Source organism: Scomber japonicus, chromosome 5 (assembly GCF_027409825.1).
Source record: "Scomber japonicus isolate fScoJap1 chromosome 5, fScoJap1.pri, whole genome shotgun sequence".
NCBI lineage: Eukaryota > Metazoa > Chordata > Actinopteri > Scombriformes > Scombridae > Scomber > Scomber japonicus.
In genome coordinates, this window is record NC_070582.1 from 30,342,955 (window position 1) to 30,361,559 (window position 18,605).

Consider the following 18,605-nt stretch of genomic DNA (forward strand, 5'->3'; position numbering starts at 1 on the left):
TATCTATATTCTGATTTCTGAATGTTATTATTAGCTACAAAACCTTCACCACAACTTCATAATGTCAGTGTTTGTGTCTGTGTTGTATTTACAGCTTGTTATGCTGCCCCCACCTGGTCAAGGAATGTATTGATGCTACTAAATGTATTCACGATGATTCATTTATTTTCTCTAAATTCTCATGAAGCTCTCTTAAGCATTACTTCATTTATTATACATGAAAAGCTTAATGACAAACTTTTATTGCCTATAATGGATGCTATTTGATCCAATCAGTTGTTAAAGAGGATGTTTCATCATTTCAAATGTACACCAAAGATTGACTCACATTTAAGAAAAAAAATGTTCTTCACCCATCTAAAATGTTGTCACTTAACACATGTAGTCATGCAAACAGCCTGGGTTTTATATTTCAAGGTTTAAGGTATCTTTCTTTGAGATTTCTGCTGTCCCCCAATAAATGGATGTAAAAGGAATTTTGTCTTTTTTTGTTGTTTATTAAGTGCGATTTCAAAAATCCAACAGCAGCATCCAGGATTATCCCACAAACAATATCCTGCTTTCACAAGATTACTCACAGACGTCACTGTTAACTATTTTCACTGGAGCTGCTCTACTGAAAAAAGTCCACATTTTTTCATTTTCTTGTTCCCACAAAACAGACACACAGTTTCAAGAGCTTATCTATTTTGTTGGCATTGAAAAAGAACAAACCACACTGGCTCCCCTTGCCTAGTCTTGAATGCTTGCATATGTGACTGGTTGACAAATCGCACGGTCTGAGGCTTTATTTGTAGATGCATATATAAAAGTGACATCCTCCTGGCATGAACACCACATTCAGCTTCACACGGAGCCGCTGTCTGGTAAGTAAAAAGGACTTTTTAAACTTCATGTGGTCAGATCTGTTACGTCCTTGCTTTTGTCACGTGTCCGAGTCATGCTGCTCTCTGGACACAGATCCAGAGCAGTTCAATCATCACGAAGTCAAAGTGGTAGGGCTCTGTTTCCTGTATCCAGTCTAATAAAGCTTTGCCTCAAAGGTCACACTGACCATCACGGATTGTTTGGTATTCTCAGGCTTTCACAATGAGCCCTCTGACTCAGGGAGACAGTAACAGCTGTAAACCTAATACGTGAAAGCAAAAAGCATGGAAAATGGAATTCTTCTCTGGAATGGAAATTGGAATTTTCTCCATTAAAAAAAAAGGTGTGTTTCTCAAAGTTGTCCAGAAAAGTCTTCTCTTTCACTCTTCTTGTATCTACGTCTCTATGTCAGCATTAACAGCTTGCTTTCCCTTGGATATTTGTCTGCATTTTTATGACTGCCTCTCCTCTTTGAATGCTTCACAGTATCTGGCAGTTTATGTCTTTTAGTGTGTTGCAGTAGGAATGATACTCTACGCACCGCACCACGGCTTACCTTGAAAGTACAAACTATTTCACTGAGTAGATTACTGCAGTTCATTTAGTGTTTAGTTGTGACGTTTGAACTCACCAACCACCCGCTGCCAGCTTTTACTGGCTTTTTAATGAGTATATCCTCTCTCACACACACACACACACACACACACACACACACACACAGGTCTATAAACCATTTTGTCTTCCCAGTAGAACCCAGTCTGGATGTGTGTGTTAATGATGAGGACCACTGCCACTCTGCTCTTTCTCTGTTTTTGGGTAAACACCGGCATCTATGTTGTTCAGTCAGGTGAGTGATAAGATAGACACCAAACATGACTTGACTTTCATTGATATTTGTGTACAGACAGGGTGATGAAACTCAACAGAATGAATGTGAGAAGTCTGATAAGTGTTCTTCCTCTTTGTCAGGTTCAAAATGCGGAGTTCCTCAGGTGAGGAGCCCAATGGTTCCCTCTCTGAGGGTGGTTGGAGGGTCCGAAGCCACATATGGATCACACCCATGGCTGGTCAGTGGCCTACCCTCATTTTGTTTTGTCTTGCTTTTTTGTTTTTGCTGAGCCTTCATTGGGTGTGTGGACATACTCGTCTGTGAGAATACTTATGAAGCATTTTCTGTTGTAACAATTCTTCTCTTTGTCTGTACAGCCCTGATGGATATCACTACTCATGCAAACTACTTCTTCATTTTTACCACAAAACAAACCACTCCTGTGAGAAAGACAATCGAGTAGCAGAGTTTTAAGAAAGATGCTGATAAACTACTGCTTTACACTATAAAAAAAAATCAAATTAGGTCTACTGACAGTAATATGAGGACCTCGTAATAGAAATGTAGCTTTGACACTAAGGCTACACAGTTAATATAATATCCAAAATATAATACATATTTTCACAGGCCACCTCAACATCTTACATATTTTCAGGTACTTTGGGCTTTAAAATTTAAGAAATGTGTATCGTTTATGATACACATTTTTATGAGCAATCTACACAACTATTTGCGCAAGTAGGATATGTAAGGCTAGTGTAGCAAGAGGAAGTGTAGAAAATGGCAAGAGAAAAGGGTAAACAAATATAACTCTTAATCATGCTAGCACCTTTACCATAGAATGTGGAAAAGGATGTAGCCACCATGACATCATCCGTTGATTTGTGGACTTCCATAATGAAGCCTCACGTTTGGCTGAAGCCAAGAGTCAGATGTGACCATATTTGGATGAGTGAACACTGCTAGAGGGTTTCTCAGTTGCTGCTGGACCGCAAACACTGGATTGTAAAAAAGCAAAGGTGGCCTGATGGTGGATCTTTACGGCTATAATGTGGGATCTCTGTATAAAAAAGCCTATTGACTTCCATACAGTTTGACTTCTTTTGGAGCCAGTGGGGTCGCCCCCTGCTGGCCATTAGAGAGACTAGAACGATGCGCCCGTTTTGCCCTGCAGCATGTTTACTTACCAAAAGACACACGCTCATAGATTAAAGCTGTGAGAAGAATGTATATTTGTATATGAAAGTCACAGTAAGTATGTCTCCCAAACACACTTGAGCCCTTGCAACCCTCCCAGAATGTTGTCTGAAATTAGTTCTACATAACCAGGGGCCACATGTTGGTTATGGGCAAATGTCTTAAAGGGTTAATTGGAAAGTATGAGTACCTGTAGCTGCAGGTGTCTCCAATGATCTCTTCAGTCTCATTTGCTGCTGACTGTCCTCACGTCGCTCAGCTGAAAAGTAAATATGTAAACTGTGTTTTTTATGCAGTAGACTAAATGATCATTTATGAAAGTAGTTGAGTCAGTTAGTTGTTTAAAATTAGATCCACACAACCAAGCTTAGTTAGGCCATTTGTGAATAAGATTGTGTAGAAAGCAGAACGAATGAGTACCTGTAACCTCCAATGACTTCTTTAGTGTCTTTCACTGGCGATGGTTCTCACATCACTCAGCTGAAAAGTAAATATTAAAGTGCCTTTTTTATGCAGTTGAGTAAATTATAATCTATGAGTGTAATTGAGTCAGATAGTTGTTTGATATTAGATCCACATAACGAAGGCCACATTAGGCTATTTGTGAATAAGATTGTGTATGTAAATTATCATTGTTAATGTTAGTGTGGGATGAATCAGCTGGGCTAATCAGAAAGTATGAGTACCTGTAACCTGAGGTGGCTCCAATGTCTTCTTCAGTCTCTTTCACTGGCGATCGTTCTCACATCGCTCAGCTGAAAAGCAAATATTTCAAATTCGTTTTTTATGCTGTTGAGTAAATTATAATCCATGAGTGTAGTTGCGTCAGATAGTTGTTTGAAATGAGATCCACATGTTAGGCCATGTGTGAATGAGATGGTGTATGTAAATGAGAATTGTTAATGTTATTGCTGTGGGATGAATTAGTTAGCTAGGTAGCTATTTTATTAGCATGGTAATGCTAGCAGGTAGGTAAGAAAGTGAAGCAGCAATATGTTTATTTGTACATTTATTGAAATATATGCATATATACATGAAAGGGTTAATCAGAAGGTATGAGTCCCTGTTTTATGCAAGTATTGTCTGAAAAAATATATTTCCCCTTGTTTTAACCGATGTTACACCAAAATCTGTGACCATCAGAAATGGTGACCTGTGTTGCTAGCTCTCTGCTGAAGAAGTTGTTTATAAAGCAAAACTTCACCTTAACCTCAGTGGAGACCTTACCTCACGTCCTAATCTAATAGACACGTGAAAAGGAAATGTGTTGATTGTTGACATATAACTTTACTTTGAAGCCTGGCTGTTTAGTGGTAACCAACATGAATGCAGCCTCTTAACATGAATGCAGCCTCTTGTAAAAAAAAAAAAAAAAAAAAAATGAAGATCAACAAGAACACTATCCAACCACCAAGAAAATACCGCCAGAAGTGTGTGTGTGTGTGTGTGTGTGAAGGAGGCTAGAAGGCTGTATGGGTGAGTAGTTAACAAACTAGCATTAGCATTAGCTACTGTGTGAACTGTGTTTTGTGGTTTCTTACCTTGCGTTAATGTCATGCGGCGTTTGGCGACATTGTGAGTATTTTCCAACAGTAATTTGCTCGGGTTAGGAATGTTGAAAATGTCCGTAACCATGGATAAATGTCTCCTCTGTTTGTGATCTTCTCATCCCGTCGTTCACGCCCCTACATACGGCGTCTCTTCGCCTTTACGTCACAGGCTGGAAAAATAGTCCGAGGTTGAAGTTGACATGAAATGAAATGGCTAGCTCCCTAAACCTTGCAGGGGATAGAGGGGGGTGGAGAAAGGTGGACGGACGGAAGGAACGACAAACATTCTGCTCTCCAATTATAGTAGTAGGATAGGATGCATGTACGCTTCCACATTGGTTCACTTCTCAGACCTGGAACTACCCTCTTCACTTTATGTAACAGTTGTTGGTATAGAGCATGGTACAGAGCCAGCATGCTAAATGCTAAGTGCTAATACGTTTCTGCTCCCCCTGTGAGCATGTTGACTTGCTAATCAACAAACTTCATTAGCTGACATTTCAGAGATAATGTACAATAAAGTACACTTTGTAGTTGATTATAATACATACAGCCATTACAACTAATTTACAGTTTCATTAGACTGAATACATTATGAGGACTTGTGAAATGAGTCTAATTATTTCCAGTGGTGCTTAAAAGACAGGATTACATTTGTTCCAAATGATGAAATAATTACTTCCAGACACTCACATCTGGATGAATCATTTTTCAGCTTTGTAAATGTTGAATTTCTATCAAGCTTGTATCTGTGCTCAGGTGTCTCTGCGGAATAAGGGCTCTCATTTCTGTGGAGGGGCCATCCTGACGGGCCGCTGGATAATGACAGCTGCTCATTGCTTTGCATCAACCTCAAAGTACGGTCCTTACTTGTGCACCACCATTCTGTCTTTTCTGTTTTACAGGTTGTTCTTTGTGCAACAAGCACACATGCTCTTTCCTTATCTGCACGCTGTCATTGCACATCAAGTAACACTTTTTTCACAGGCGTGGTTGATGTTTTAGGTAATTTACAAAAAGATTGGTACAGTTTGGTACCAAAAAAGTTCATTTGGTTTAGTTGGGATTTGGGAAGTACACAATTATTATACTTGGGTTAATATGTAGTTGTTAATTTGCAGAAAACTCTTAATAAATTAGATTATTTATTTCTTATCAAACAGAAAGCGCTTAGTTTTAGTGTGTAGTTGTGTGTGTGTGTAACTAGATTTTAGCTTATTGGGTTATTTCTTAAGAACTCTAACATTTCCTGTATACCACAAAGTTACACAATCCTTACTTTTCTTCTCTGTCTAGAGAGTTTCTCAGTGGTGTAACAGTAGCAGTGGGAGAGTTTGACCAGAGAGTACATGATGAAGAGGAACAGGTCTTTCTCATCAAGTCTATCTCAGTCCATGAGAAATACCATCATGCTTCACCTATGAGCTATGACATAGCACTGGTAGAGCTGGATCAACACATTCGACTAGGCGAGTTTCCACACTGATGATTAGTTTAACTTTAACAAATGAGCCCTAAGCACTGACCTCATTTTGTTAAATCATTATCTGACCTTTTCAACAGGAGCCCATGTCCAGCCAATATGTCTACCTTTACCTGATGAGAACATCTTACCTGAAACCAGTTGCATTGTGGGCGGATGGGGCAGGATAAAGGAAAGTGAGTCAATGTCTTCATCCAGCTTTGAGACTGTTGTTGAAGCAGATTGGAGATTCTGTTCTGCTCTATTTTATCCTACTGTCTTTTAGGGGGTCGTCTCCCTGCTGTACTGAGAGAGGTCCAGTTGGACTTGGTTGATCCAGCCAAGTGTAAATATGTCCTCCAGACTGTCAAAAAGGCAACTCTGAACCAGGGACCAGTGCGGCCTCAGGCAGCCCTGACAGTTTTTTGTGCAGGACCAGAGAGAGGAGGGAGAGATGCCTGCCAGGTAGCTGCAACATCTGTCTGTCCATCCATTAGACTTCACTTTGTTCAAGAGCCCAATTCAACCTGAGCCAATTAAGAGAGAGAGGTGCTTCAGCAGTGATACCTGGGAGCTATAAATCATCAAACCATCGTGCAACTTTATGATGTAGCTTTAAATAGTGTTTGCTGAGTATTTATTCATCAACTACCAATCTCTCTCTACTCAACCCTTTATCCTCTCTCCAGGGGGACTCTGGGGGTCCTCTGGTATGTCCGGCAAGGTCAGGCAGTGGTCAATGGGAGGCATTGGGCGTAACTTCCTGGGGTAAGGGATGTGGTCGTAGCTGGGGAAACAACAGCAGCCGCCCCCCTTCCAGGAGAGGATCTCCAGGGGTTTTCACTGATGTGAGGCTGCTGCTGCCCTGGATCAAACGCAAGCTGAGAGAGGGTAGGTCAAGATAGTCATCATAACTTGAGTCAGATTGATTATCTCTCAGAGTTTTGTATGAAGCACATTACAAAATGATTTCTGGATCATGATTCAAATGTATTGGGGTAATCTAATGCAGGTACAAACTGCCTATCAAGTGACTATTATATGCCAACTGGATTTCAGATGACCTGTGAAAAGTATTGGATGTCTGGGTTGCATTGGGGTTAAGGTTACATAGTCTGTTGACATGTAACACTTAGACAAGTGACACTTTGCTGAACTTCTATTTGACAGCTGATCAACCAAAGTGTTCTTTTAAATCTTAAACCTGCATTGGTGGACCTTTGAACCAATAGGGAACAGCAGAAAAAACATATTGACCCCATTTGTCATCTTAATTTGTTAGAAAACAATTGTCTGGCCAATTCTGGGCATCTTCTAAATTGAAGTCCAATATTCTCATACTCTCATTTGAGCTCTGTTTTAGTCTCCACCAACTCCTGGAAAAAAGAAATCTGGGTCTTTAACTGCTAAGTGGTCCATTATGTTCACCATCTAGTCATTAACTTTGCGGGTAGCATTCAGTGGGTTTTTAGACCTTTTAAAGCTGATAAGAAATGCTCACTGTGGCTAAAATCCAGATTGGTGAGAGCAGTGAGAGTAAATCAAAACATTGAAGTTTCAGGCTATAAAACCGAAACAAGGAGCTAAAAGGCTCCAAAGAGCTGAAGAGAACTGCAGTCAGATGATCAATTCTCAGTGATTTTGTCGCTACATGCAACATTTTTCACATTTGCACGTCTTCATTTGATCCATTGTTACTGTTAAAAATGTGATTAGAGCAGTTTAAATGTACCAACCAACCAGGTACTTTAGAACAGTCAGAGATTCAGTTTGTTGTTCAAAGATACATAAACTGTGACTAAAGAAGGAGAACAGGTCAGACAATAAATAACTTTGTTCTCCGCCCACTTATCCAGTCAGTTGGAAGTGGATCATTTTCTGGAATGCTCCTTCAAGCTTAGATGTTTGGATATTAAGGGTACTATTATTATTATAACACTATTAAAAAATTCCCATGATGAAGTTTCAGTTTATTTGTCAAAAATACAGTTGAGTGAAACATCATTTCTGTCTTCAATCAATAAGTTAATATCATTTAGAATACTGGTAATTGCTCCTAAAAATGAGGTTGATTACAAGTATGTAGAGTTGTGTGTACACAGTTCTACCATGAGATTATGTATTTGTGTAAAGAAAGATTTGATTTCTTGTTTATTGCCTCTTTTCCATCTGTCTTTGTTTCCTTTAGCTGATGAGCAGCAGCGGGGCGCGACTTTATCGAGTGAGTTGTCTTTCCTTTCATCACAGCAACTCTAATTCATCTATATTTCATAATGTGCACATGCCTCTTTGATGTACGCAGCACTGTGAGTATATGTGTGTGTGTGTGTCTGTGTGTGTGTGTGTGTGTATGTGGGTGTGTAATTCAGGACTCTGCGGCGTGAGAGATGGGCCTGTAACTGACAGTGAGGGGATGATTAGAAACCCCGCCCTCCCTGGTGATCACTATGAAGACAACGAGTGAGTGACACTTCAAGAGAGGAAAAACGTAGCTAATTAATGATTCTGTTACCCAGCACCATAAATCATACCTAGATTGATACTCAACTCAGTTTTTTTTTAATCAATCTGAATAATTCTGTTAAATGTCAAGATCAGAAAACCTTTTTCCACAAATTGAACCAAAAAGTTACAAAAGCATGTGTGTTCATATGTGCTGCCCTAGATATTCTCTCTGTCTCTGTGTCTCCTCAGACTGTGTGTGTGGAGCATCGCTGTTCCTCCAGGTTATAGTATTCTGTTGGAGTTTCATCATTTTAATTTGGAAAATGACTCATACTGTCGCTACGATCGACTAACTGTTTCAGTAGGGAGCCGTAAGCCTGTTGGTGAGTTTCACACACACACACACACACACACACACACACACACACACACACACACACACACACACACACACACACAAATATACAACCACACTGAGAATTAGAGTTTTAATCATCTAAACCTTTATCAGACCCTTCAAGAGTGAGATTAGAAGATCGATATCAATCTCATGCATCGAAATTGGGCAAAAAAGCATAAAACACCTCTAAAGTTGACTGTTTTACACAATGCATTTTGTTTCCTAACCCCATATGTAAACTTAGTAGATTGTAAAAGGAGCTACATGTGCCCAGTGCTTCTGTGCAGCATCTCCGGGTTGTAACACAGATTGTCAAATATAGATTTCGGCTTTGTCCTCTGCCTTTAAACCCCCAATGGACTGAACCAAAGGACCATTTTTTAGGCTGCAGCACAGATCCAATTTCACTGTAGATTATTTTATATCTTTTGCTCATCTCCTCTTCTCCTCTCTCTTTTCGCAGGGATATTCTGTGGAGGCGTCCTCCCTGGCCCAGTGCTTCTGAATAATTCCCTGAATGCAACACTTCTCTTCTCCTCTGACATTAGCGGCACAGGAAGCGGCTTTGTCGTCGAGCATCGTGCTGTAAAGGGACACTCTGATCCTGGTGGGGAACCCAACGTACAATAAAAACACACATGCATGGTACACAGGGGCACATATACATACCTGCATGTGCTGAACTGTGTAGTGACATGATACACACACACACTCATGCTCTGTGTCCATCACTTCGCTTTCATTGTATACACACTCTGTATACAGAGTACATAGACAGTTTCATCCTCTGTTGATTCAGGATCTCGTAGCAACCTGGTAGAAGTGCAGACAGACGTCCCATGACTCGATAATGAGCTGCACAAGACACACACACATACATACACACACACACACACACACACACACACACACACACACACTTGTGCTGAGAGGCTGTGGAGGGGATGAACCCAGCTGCTGATAATGTGCCTTTTGTTTTGAGTGTGCAGATGAGTGTGTATTTGCATTAAACTCGGCTTTCTTGTTGCGCTTGCATTTTCTCCTCCCGTGTGTGTGTGTGTGTGTGTGTGTGTGTGTGTGTGTGTGTGTGTGCGTTCGTGCGTGCGTGTGTGTGTGTACATGCAATCAGGATGTGGTACAGTTGTTCTGCTTGAGGATCAGGCTGCTGTCCATAGCCCAAATCACCCACAATTCTACAGTAATGACTGTGTCCTCCGCTGGGTGGTGTATGCTCCTGCAGGTCATGTTATTAAGGTGATGCAGATGATCTTCCATCTAAATTGAAAATGCTTTAAAATGCAGCTAATTCCAAAAGCAAAGGCTGATTCTCATGTCGTCTTTCAGCTGGACTTTGCTGATTTCAACTTGGAGGAGTCAGACAGATGTTTGTACGATTCCCTCACTGTCCTGGCAGATGTGGAGGGAACAGAGGAGATAGGTAGGTGTGGTTAACCCGATTGGCGGAACTCAGCCGGATCACCGAATTGGAAACAAGAGGCTCACTCTCTCCTGTTTTGTGTAGCCGTGCTGTGCGGTGGCAGTGTCCCTCCCCCCGTCCTGTCCTACCACAACGTCATGGTGCTGCAGTTCAGCTCAGACAGCAGCATCATACACAGAGGCTTCAGGGCGACTCTAGCATTCATTAGCCATACAGGTATGTGTGTTTGATGCATGGGACACATGGCAGACTAAATGTTGTTATTACCACCTTGGAACGAGAAGAAGAATGAAATGTAAAATCTGGAGTGTAGCAAGTAACATAAGTATAATAAAAATGTGAAAGAAAACCCTGCAGCTGAAATCTGTCTGAAAAATTGTAATTAAAAAAAAAAAAAAGAGAGAACTTTGCCTTTTGTTTAATTGCAAGGTAAAACTAAATATTTTTTGGTTGGACTTAGTTTAAAATTGTATTAAACATATTTTACGAACCAAGCTTTTGTTTGGTATGTTTAACTTCTAGATATTTGGGATTAGTAGGACCTGATAAGTACAAAAACTAAGCATCGTCTTTGAACAGGAAGTAGTGTTTGAAAAAAAAGGGACAATGAGTTTATTTTAATGTATAACAATTAATTCACCAGTGTATAAAACTATTTATTTCTTTACATTTACACCATCCTTTTGCACCAAGTCCCAATGTCCTCAAACGAGTACTTCCTGATTAGCAGTGTTGTAGCTTGTTGCTAATGCTAAAATTAGTCAAATTTGTATAGCAAAATCAAAATACAAACATTATTTAGCATAAATAAACAAGTTTCAACCATAAAATTTGATACAGTTTTGTACCTGGTCCAACTTTTGTCTGGGGTTCAGCTGTTTATGGACTTGGTCAAGATGCCTGCCATCTCGCATTTCATTAATGTACTGTGCTTTTTCTACCACTAGGTGGCACAGGTCAGAGTTAAGCAGAATGAAGTATAAGGTCCAGAAAACTCAAAATGTAATCTCTCTATATGAGGGTCGCAGGAGGATAAGGACATGTTGATGAATTTATACCAGTTAGCAAGTCTACAGCTACAATAAAGGCTCTGTGAGGTTAGTGTTTAGTATCTAATGTTTACCACAGTCACCATCAGAGTTTAGTGTGCTAACATTTTCTAATTAGCACTTAACACAATGTGCAGCTAATGCGAGAATGTCATTAGTTTTGGTTATAAGACAAAATGAAAAGGTTTGACCTGATGATGGCACTTAATAAAAAGTTCACCAAAGTTTTTACAATTTCATTCTAATAACCAACTTTCATGACAATGTATCCAATAGTTATCAAGACATTTCCTCCTCCACACAAACTTTTCTTTTCTTTTTTTTTTTGCAGATCTTCATGATGATGACAGAACAGGTGTGGAGGGTCAAAGAGACGGTCGACGAAGGCACCGAGATGATTTGCCAACCAACCAGGAACATGTACCATCATATGGTTGGTGGTTTGTTTCATGTTTGCTGCTTCTTCTGACTTTTTTGCATGTCAGTGTGTCTTTAAAGGAATCTTATAACTGGAAGGGAACGTGTGTGGCTGCGGAGAAAGAGATAATCCTTGAGCAAGGCATTCAGCTACTGCAGTGGAGCTGTAGTGGTCAACAGAAGAACTGAGCGTGAGGCTCATTTGACTTGCTGAGTAAGTTAAGGTTAGATGGAAGGAGCCATACTTTCCACCGGTGGTGTTATGGGTGCAACAAAGCAGCGAGCATCAGTGGCATTTAGAACTGCAATGGTACATTTAACACCTGAGTTCCAACTGAGACATGAGAAGCACAATAGCACACATGCTCCTGCAAACACACAGACACAAACCCCAAAATATATTGATTTAAACATATCTGTCTTTGCATCTTATTATCAGTTATTTAGTTTAAACCTCCTTTGAAGTGGCAAGTTCTGCATATTAGAGTGAGACTCATTCGGCCTTCTTAATACAGATTTGGTCTCTTCTGTCTACCTTTATCTTGTGTTTTCTGAGAAACAAGTCCCACAAACTAAATATTGAAGCACACGCTGTCCCAAAAATGATACAGAAGTATAACGAAGTCCATCTGCATGTGGGGGGGAACTAAATCCCACTATTGTCACTGAACTAACACGCTGTAGAGCTGTGAGGTTTTGTTTGTCTGCTCCCTTTTCAGCTAGTTTAAAGGAGAATAAGAGCTCCAGTATTAAAACAAGAACAATAGAAATGCAGTTCAGTATTCCCCTGACTGCATGTGAGAAGTCTTTACTTACTTTACAATTTAATAATTACTAAATAGCAGCACTGGTATACACATGCATTATAAGTAGTAATCTGTAAGTCTGGGGATCACTAAGTATTTCTAAATTTCTGGTATACTGGTATAAAAATGTGTAAATTTAAAGCTAAAAATGTAAAGATTTCAGCCTCCTTGGTTGAAAGATGTCAGCTGAAAGTTGTGGCAGTGAGGGAAAGGGTTAAACATACACCTTCTCCTCGATACCAAGCTCCTCCACTCATCAACCAACAACTGCACCTCTATTACTGTGAGTACACACACACACACACACACACACACACACACACACACACACACACACACACACAGAACTCATAACTAATCCTCCACTACAGCTTTTTCTGTTACTGCACTGTGTGTTCATTGTGTTACTGTTCACTCTGATCCCTTCCAGAGAGAGCAGCCATGATGACACAAGACCTGAGAAACAGGAAGTGTTTATGTGTGCATGTGTGTGTGTGTGTGTGTCTGTGTGTCTGTGTGTGTCTCCTCTTTTATTCCCTGTCACCCTCTCACTCTCCTCTCTTATTTTTTATTTGGCACTTCTTTTATTTTGGCCCTTTACTGTTCCTCAATGATTTAATATTAATCTGGGTTTCTTTATATTCTGGATAGTTACACTTTGAATGAGAACTCAAACTAGGTTATATACTCTGGCGGGTTTCCACATGACAAGAGTGGCAGTATTTTTTTCATGAGACAGCCAAATTCTCATGAAACCTAACTGAAAAAGTCTGTTTTTTTTAACCCCCCTGATACTTTATTCTCCTCTCTGCTGTCAGCAGCCTTGTCTCTGTTGCCTTCAATAGACTTTTTTCTTTCTCTTTTTTTTTCTTTTTTAATCATATTCTTTCTTTCTCCTGCCATGTTTATTGGCACTCCCTTTTGTCATAAACCTGTCAGCTCGCTGTGCTTCTTCTTGTGTGTGTGTGTGTGTGTGTGTGTGTGTGTGTGTGTGTGTGTGTGCGCGCGCTTGCGTGTGTGTTCGCACGTGTGTGTGCGCGTGTGTATTCCAATATTCCACCTGTAAGTATGAAGGTACAGTATGTATGTACGTATGTCTGAGGTCATTTTTCCATTCACAGGTGAGAGACAGATTGTTGTTTTTTTCAGATACAGATATCAGAGGAATCAGAGGCAGTGGCATTGAGGACCTTTATTACAAGTACCGAAAATATCGAGGTTAAAATTGGCTCTAATAACCTGAAATGAAAAAGTCAAATATATCCCGAAAACATTAAAAGTTGATCTGGAATGGGAAGAATAGGTATAACTTTGTGAGTTTTACATGAAATGCCTTTAAATTGCTCCAACAGCTTAAACAGACTCCAAACCTAATGTTCAGTACAATCTGTGCTATCTCCAAATTTTAAAGCAATGTTTTAACAAGCATTTTCTATGTAGGGAAGGTCACATGTCAGTGATGAAGAGTCTCAAACTGTACATACACTTGACTTCGCTCACCTTGTGCAACTTAAAACCACCAGTGATGTTGCAAACTTGACTTGCTTTAAAAGTTGACGTAGTTACCAGCATTTGTGTTTTGTATTGCAACACTGCTGCAAGAAGAACTTGCTAAACTAAATCATCTTCATTAGTTTACTTAACAAAAAACAAGGCTTATAATGAAAAGTAGTTCTTTGTCTAACTAGCCTGTCAGCGTGACTAGCCAGTGAACGCAACACACTCTGGATATCCACCAAGCACAGATGAATTTTACATGATTAGACATAACACATGCAGTGTTATGGCCTCATAGCTCATGTATTTCCCACTACAGCATTATAAATTCTTTCATATCGCAGCATTGAACTGTCTGTAAGTCTGTTTGATTTTCTTTTAATTCATTTTTGAAGTTATTAAGATTAGATAGATAGATAAAAGAGTCAAAGGAGACACCCTTCTCTGTTATGGCCTATGATCCCTTTAATACAAAACCATGACCATGACCATGAAGTCCCACTCCTCTTTACAGGTTGCATGTGAGTATGAAATATCAATTAATCAATTAATTAATCACTAATTAACAAAAAAAGCACAGATTAGCAAAAAGTGTGAAAAATTCAAACACATTTGTGCAGCAAAAATGTTTTTTTCCCCTGCTTTCCTATCTTTATCATTTCACCACCTCTCTGAGTTATCATGTAACCCCTAAAAGGGATACCAAGCCCTAGGTTGGGAAGCACTTCTCCAAAACATATCTCAGAGATTATATGCTTGTAGTTTTAAATGTTACTGTCCCAATAGCATGTCTAATTTTTTGTGTAATATTTTCTCACACTAGAGGTATCATTTCAGGAATCATTTGTGGTTGTTGAAGACATTATTACATGATTGTAGCACAGAATAATGTAATTATTTCCTAAAATTAAAATCTCGCCTGAAAAATTAAAATAATTGCACTTAACTTGATTGAAAATGTTATAAAATGTCCTGACTGGTAATGTCATAACAATCTTACCAATAATGCAATACCTTTTAGGTGGGCCTTTTTTCAGAACTAATGATAATTTTGACGAATAATGTTATGATGTTAAAGTTTATGCTTTTTTCTGAGGAATGTAAAGTGTGCAGGTACACAAAATATATAATACTGTCAGTGTTATGTTACAACTGAGAAGATGTGAACATCTGACACTGATTTGTTGGGAATGAAAACTGGACTTTATGTAGAATTTGAAATGTACAACAGATGGTGGAAGTGGTACATTGCCAGGCAAAGATGCATTAAACTAAAATCCCTATCGATTGAAAATGAACCCGCTCATTCTGATTAGTCATTGTAGGATTGTCCATTAGACCAGAGTGGATCTTAGATTAGACATCATTAGAAAATGACTAAAGCTGCAGAAGATAGCTAACGTTACATAATGAGTGACGAAGGCAAAACAGCTGATGTAATGAAATGCTCTTTGTCAAGGCAACAGTGATTCTAATTGAATCCTCACCTGATCTCATGAAATGCATTCAAAATGGTCACAAATCAAATTTGATGTTAAGAAAACGTTGAACTTGAAACCTTTTGACTTTTAATCAATTGCACCCCACAGATTATGATGGAGGATCCAGTCACAGATTTTCTGCTTTTAAAGGGGGCCTGACCAAATAAAGTTTGAGAACCACTGCTTTAACTTAATTGGCAGTTGTTAACACACCTGGTGATTTATTTATACATTATTTGGTCAAGTTATTACATTATTGGGTTTTATTACATTTTCAATCAAATAAAGTGCAAATAGCATTTTCAGGAACGTATTGCATTATTGGGTGCTATGTTTCTCTTTCCATGAACCACCATCCATAGAACAGAGCAAGAAGGGCCAGTTATGATATAAACATTGATTTCATGTTCTTCCATCTACACAGATGGTTCAAAATGTTGCTTCAATTACAGTGTTTGGAAATGACCTCAGTAATTACACAGAAACAGAAAAACATCTTTGCACAGTAGGTAAAGGCCGCCCTCTAGTGACCAGGGTTGGAAGTTTTTTGAAAGAGCTTTAAAATATTAATGTCAAAACTGCTCTTTATAAGGTTTAAGGGTGTCTAAGATTATGCTGAAGACTTTGAATGTGGCATCATTTAAAGCATTTTATGATGAAGCTTTTTAAAATTCTTGGTAGTGTTCCTCTGAATACGATGTGTTTTTGCATGCTCCTCATTTATTAGTATCAGACAGATATATTAGATAATTATATGCTAGACAGCAGCACCAGAGTCAGACTGACATTAGGGAAAAGATCAACGTGACATTTTTACTTGCAAGAAAAGTACAGATGGAACTAATAACACAAACGATGCCTGCTCCGTTGACAGTGAACCAGTAGGTGCACCACAAGACCTGGAACATACACCTACATCGTTCACGTTATTAATTACACCTGTTCATTTCTTGCTTTTACAAGTCAAAATATCAGGTGTGAAACAGGCCTGCTGCTTCTGCCTTTGTTTATTTTATTTTTTTAAACTTTAAGAGAAAATTTAAGTAAAAAACCAGCGTCTTGCTTTTCATTCACACGGGTTACGTGCTCATGCTGGGAGATGAACTACAGAGTGACCAGAACCATCGACTGTTCACCACTGAGCAGCTCCACAACAGCAGCTGGGGACTGATGTTTTGCTCAAGGGCACTTTGACAATAGCTGCAAGAGGGGGGCACTGATAAATGTGTTGGAAGATCTATAACTTAGACTTCAGTATTCCTGACATAATTCTCTTTGCGTTTTAGTGAACTTGGATGCAGCAGATGCAGGTGTGCAGCAGTCCAACAGCAGAGTCCTGTTCCAGGAGGGTGATGTGGACCTTGAGACCCCAGAGGAGCCTAGAGTACATGTGGACACGGGCTTAGACGATGAGGACTATAGTAAAGAAGGCTCAGGAATGGATCACTGACCAGTTGGAGGGAGTCTTGTATAGAAAATACCAACACATTTCCAAATGTGTCATATGTGGAAATGACACTAATGGTACAACAGTTTGTTAAGCTCAGATGAGGATACTGGAGAGTTGATGAAGGCAGCTGAAGGAAGATCGTTTATGCATTCAAGACCATCTTTTTATTTAATGGAAGATAGAGTTGGTCCTTTTGTTGGTTTTAACACATTTAAATTATATAAAAGTGGATATTGTTACAATCCTTTTTTTTCCCACACTATCACTCCTGAATTGTCTATGTTTAGACTCAGTGCCAGTCAGGTCAGACTCTCTAAATTGCAGCAGGTGGTGTTCAGGTGATACAGCTGACTCAGTATAGTGGGAGGTGTGTTCCCCAGTCAGCACACTGTAGTTTATTGGTTATTGTAACAATAAAGAAAGATTAGCACACTGATTTGTCCATCTATTTTTGTTCAGCTTCTCAACTTTTTTATTTACAAAAATATTTTGTGTGATGACCACAGACCCCCATCAGCTGTGATTACTGCTATTCAGCAAATATTAGAATATGTAATAGTTATATTTGGTAAACATCAGCATGTTAGCATTATCATTGTGAGCATGTTAGCATGCTGATATTTGTGCTTTAATGCACCGCTGTAGCCAGATACAGCCTCACAGAGCTGCTGGCATTGGCTATAGATTAGTTCATTTGTAGTTCAAATGAGCTTCTCTGTTCTACATTCTAGTTAGTTCAGTTAGCCTACTGGTGAAGACACCTTATTTTTTCCCACCCATAGTCCATGAACACCTGTTTGACCAATTGGCTGGTACCAAGTGGGTTGTTCCATTTCTGAAAAGTGAAGTCAATGTAGAAGTTCCTTAAATCTGGATTCTCTCTAATGACCAGTAGGGGGTGACTTCACTGATTCCAAAAAGATGTTCAATTGTAAAGAAGTCCATGGGAAAACTTTCCTACTTCTCATTTGATTTATTGTCTCAGTAAAGTTAAGTTTCCCAATGGGTTTATGGTCTCAATCGCTAGTTTCCAGTCTTCTGTAGTACCCACAATGTAATGCATGATGTTCATTGTGTGAATTACTATCATGTCTCATATTTAATTTACATTTGAAAAGAATCAGGATATACTTTGGGGTGCGGCTACGTTGTGATTGACAAGTAGCTGCCAACATAACAATGTTGGTTAGGTAATGTAATGATGGCATAATAACCCATTACTCATAGAGTAACCCCTCAGTTCCACCCTCTTGTCTAAATATGGTCAAATCTCATCACTTCTGGCTCCAAAAATCCAAGATAGTAACAATCAAAATGCTGAGCTCAAGGCTTCAAAACACAATCCACAAACTAATGGGTGATGTCACGGTGACGTTGGTTAGGTTTAAGCATGAGGAGTGAGATGGTTGGGTTATGGTAAGAATATTAGGTTCAGAGCCAATCAGAGGCAGAGTAGGGTCAAGTCTTCACAGAATTGCAGTAGGAAAGAAATAATGCGGTTAAGACACATTACAGCAAGAGCATGAGTGTGGTTAAGGTTAGACTTAAGCTTAAGGTTAGGTAATGGTTAGGGCTGTAAATCTGTCTGGCTATCATGGATGACGGATAGTTAATTATTTTATTCTGTGTAAAATCTATAGGTCAGCATTTCTCTCTGGGAGGTTCTGGATGTTTGCCTGTGAGGTCAGGGAGACCCAGACCATTGTATGACTGAGGG

General features: G+C 39.3%; 1 protein-coding gene across 1 annotated transcript; it reads left to right on the forward strand.

Moving 5' to 3' along the window:
- Window positions 1-1,644: 1,644 nt before the first annotated feature.
- On the forward strand, window positions 1,645-16,888 carry LOC128359491 (ovochymase-2). Its single transcript, XM_053319985.1, has 18 exons — window positions 1,645-1,714; window positions 1,837-1,934; window positions 5,203-5,300; window positions 5,740-5,912; window positions 6,007-6,102; window positions 6,192-6,370; window positions 6,595-6,796; window positions 7,341-7,426; window positions 8,094-8,126; window positions 8,241-8,365; window positions 8,600-8,733; window positions 9,214-9,357; window positions 9,880-10,004; window positions 10,095-10,188; window positions 10,273-10,404; window positions 11,136-11,144; window positions 11,569-11,670; window positions 16,725-16,888. Exons 1-18 carry the CDS (start codon window positions 1,645-1,647, stop codon window positions 16,886-16,888), a joined length of 2,064 nt encoding a protein of 687 aa, XP_053175960.1.
- Window positions 16,889-18,605: the final 1,717 nt, after the last annotated feature.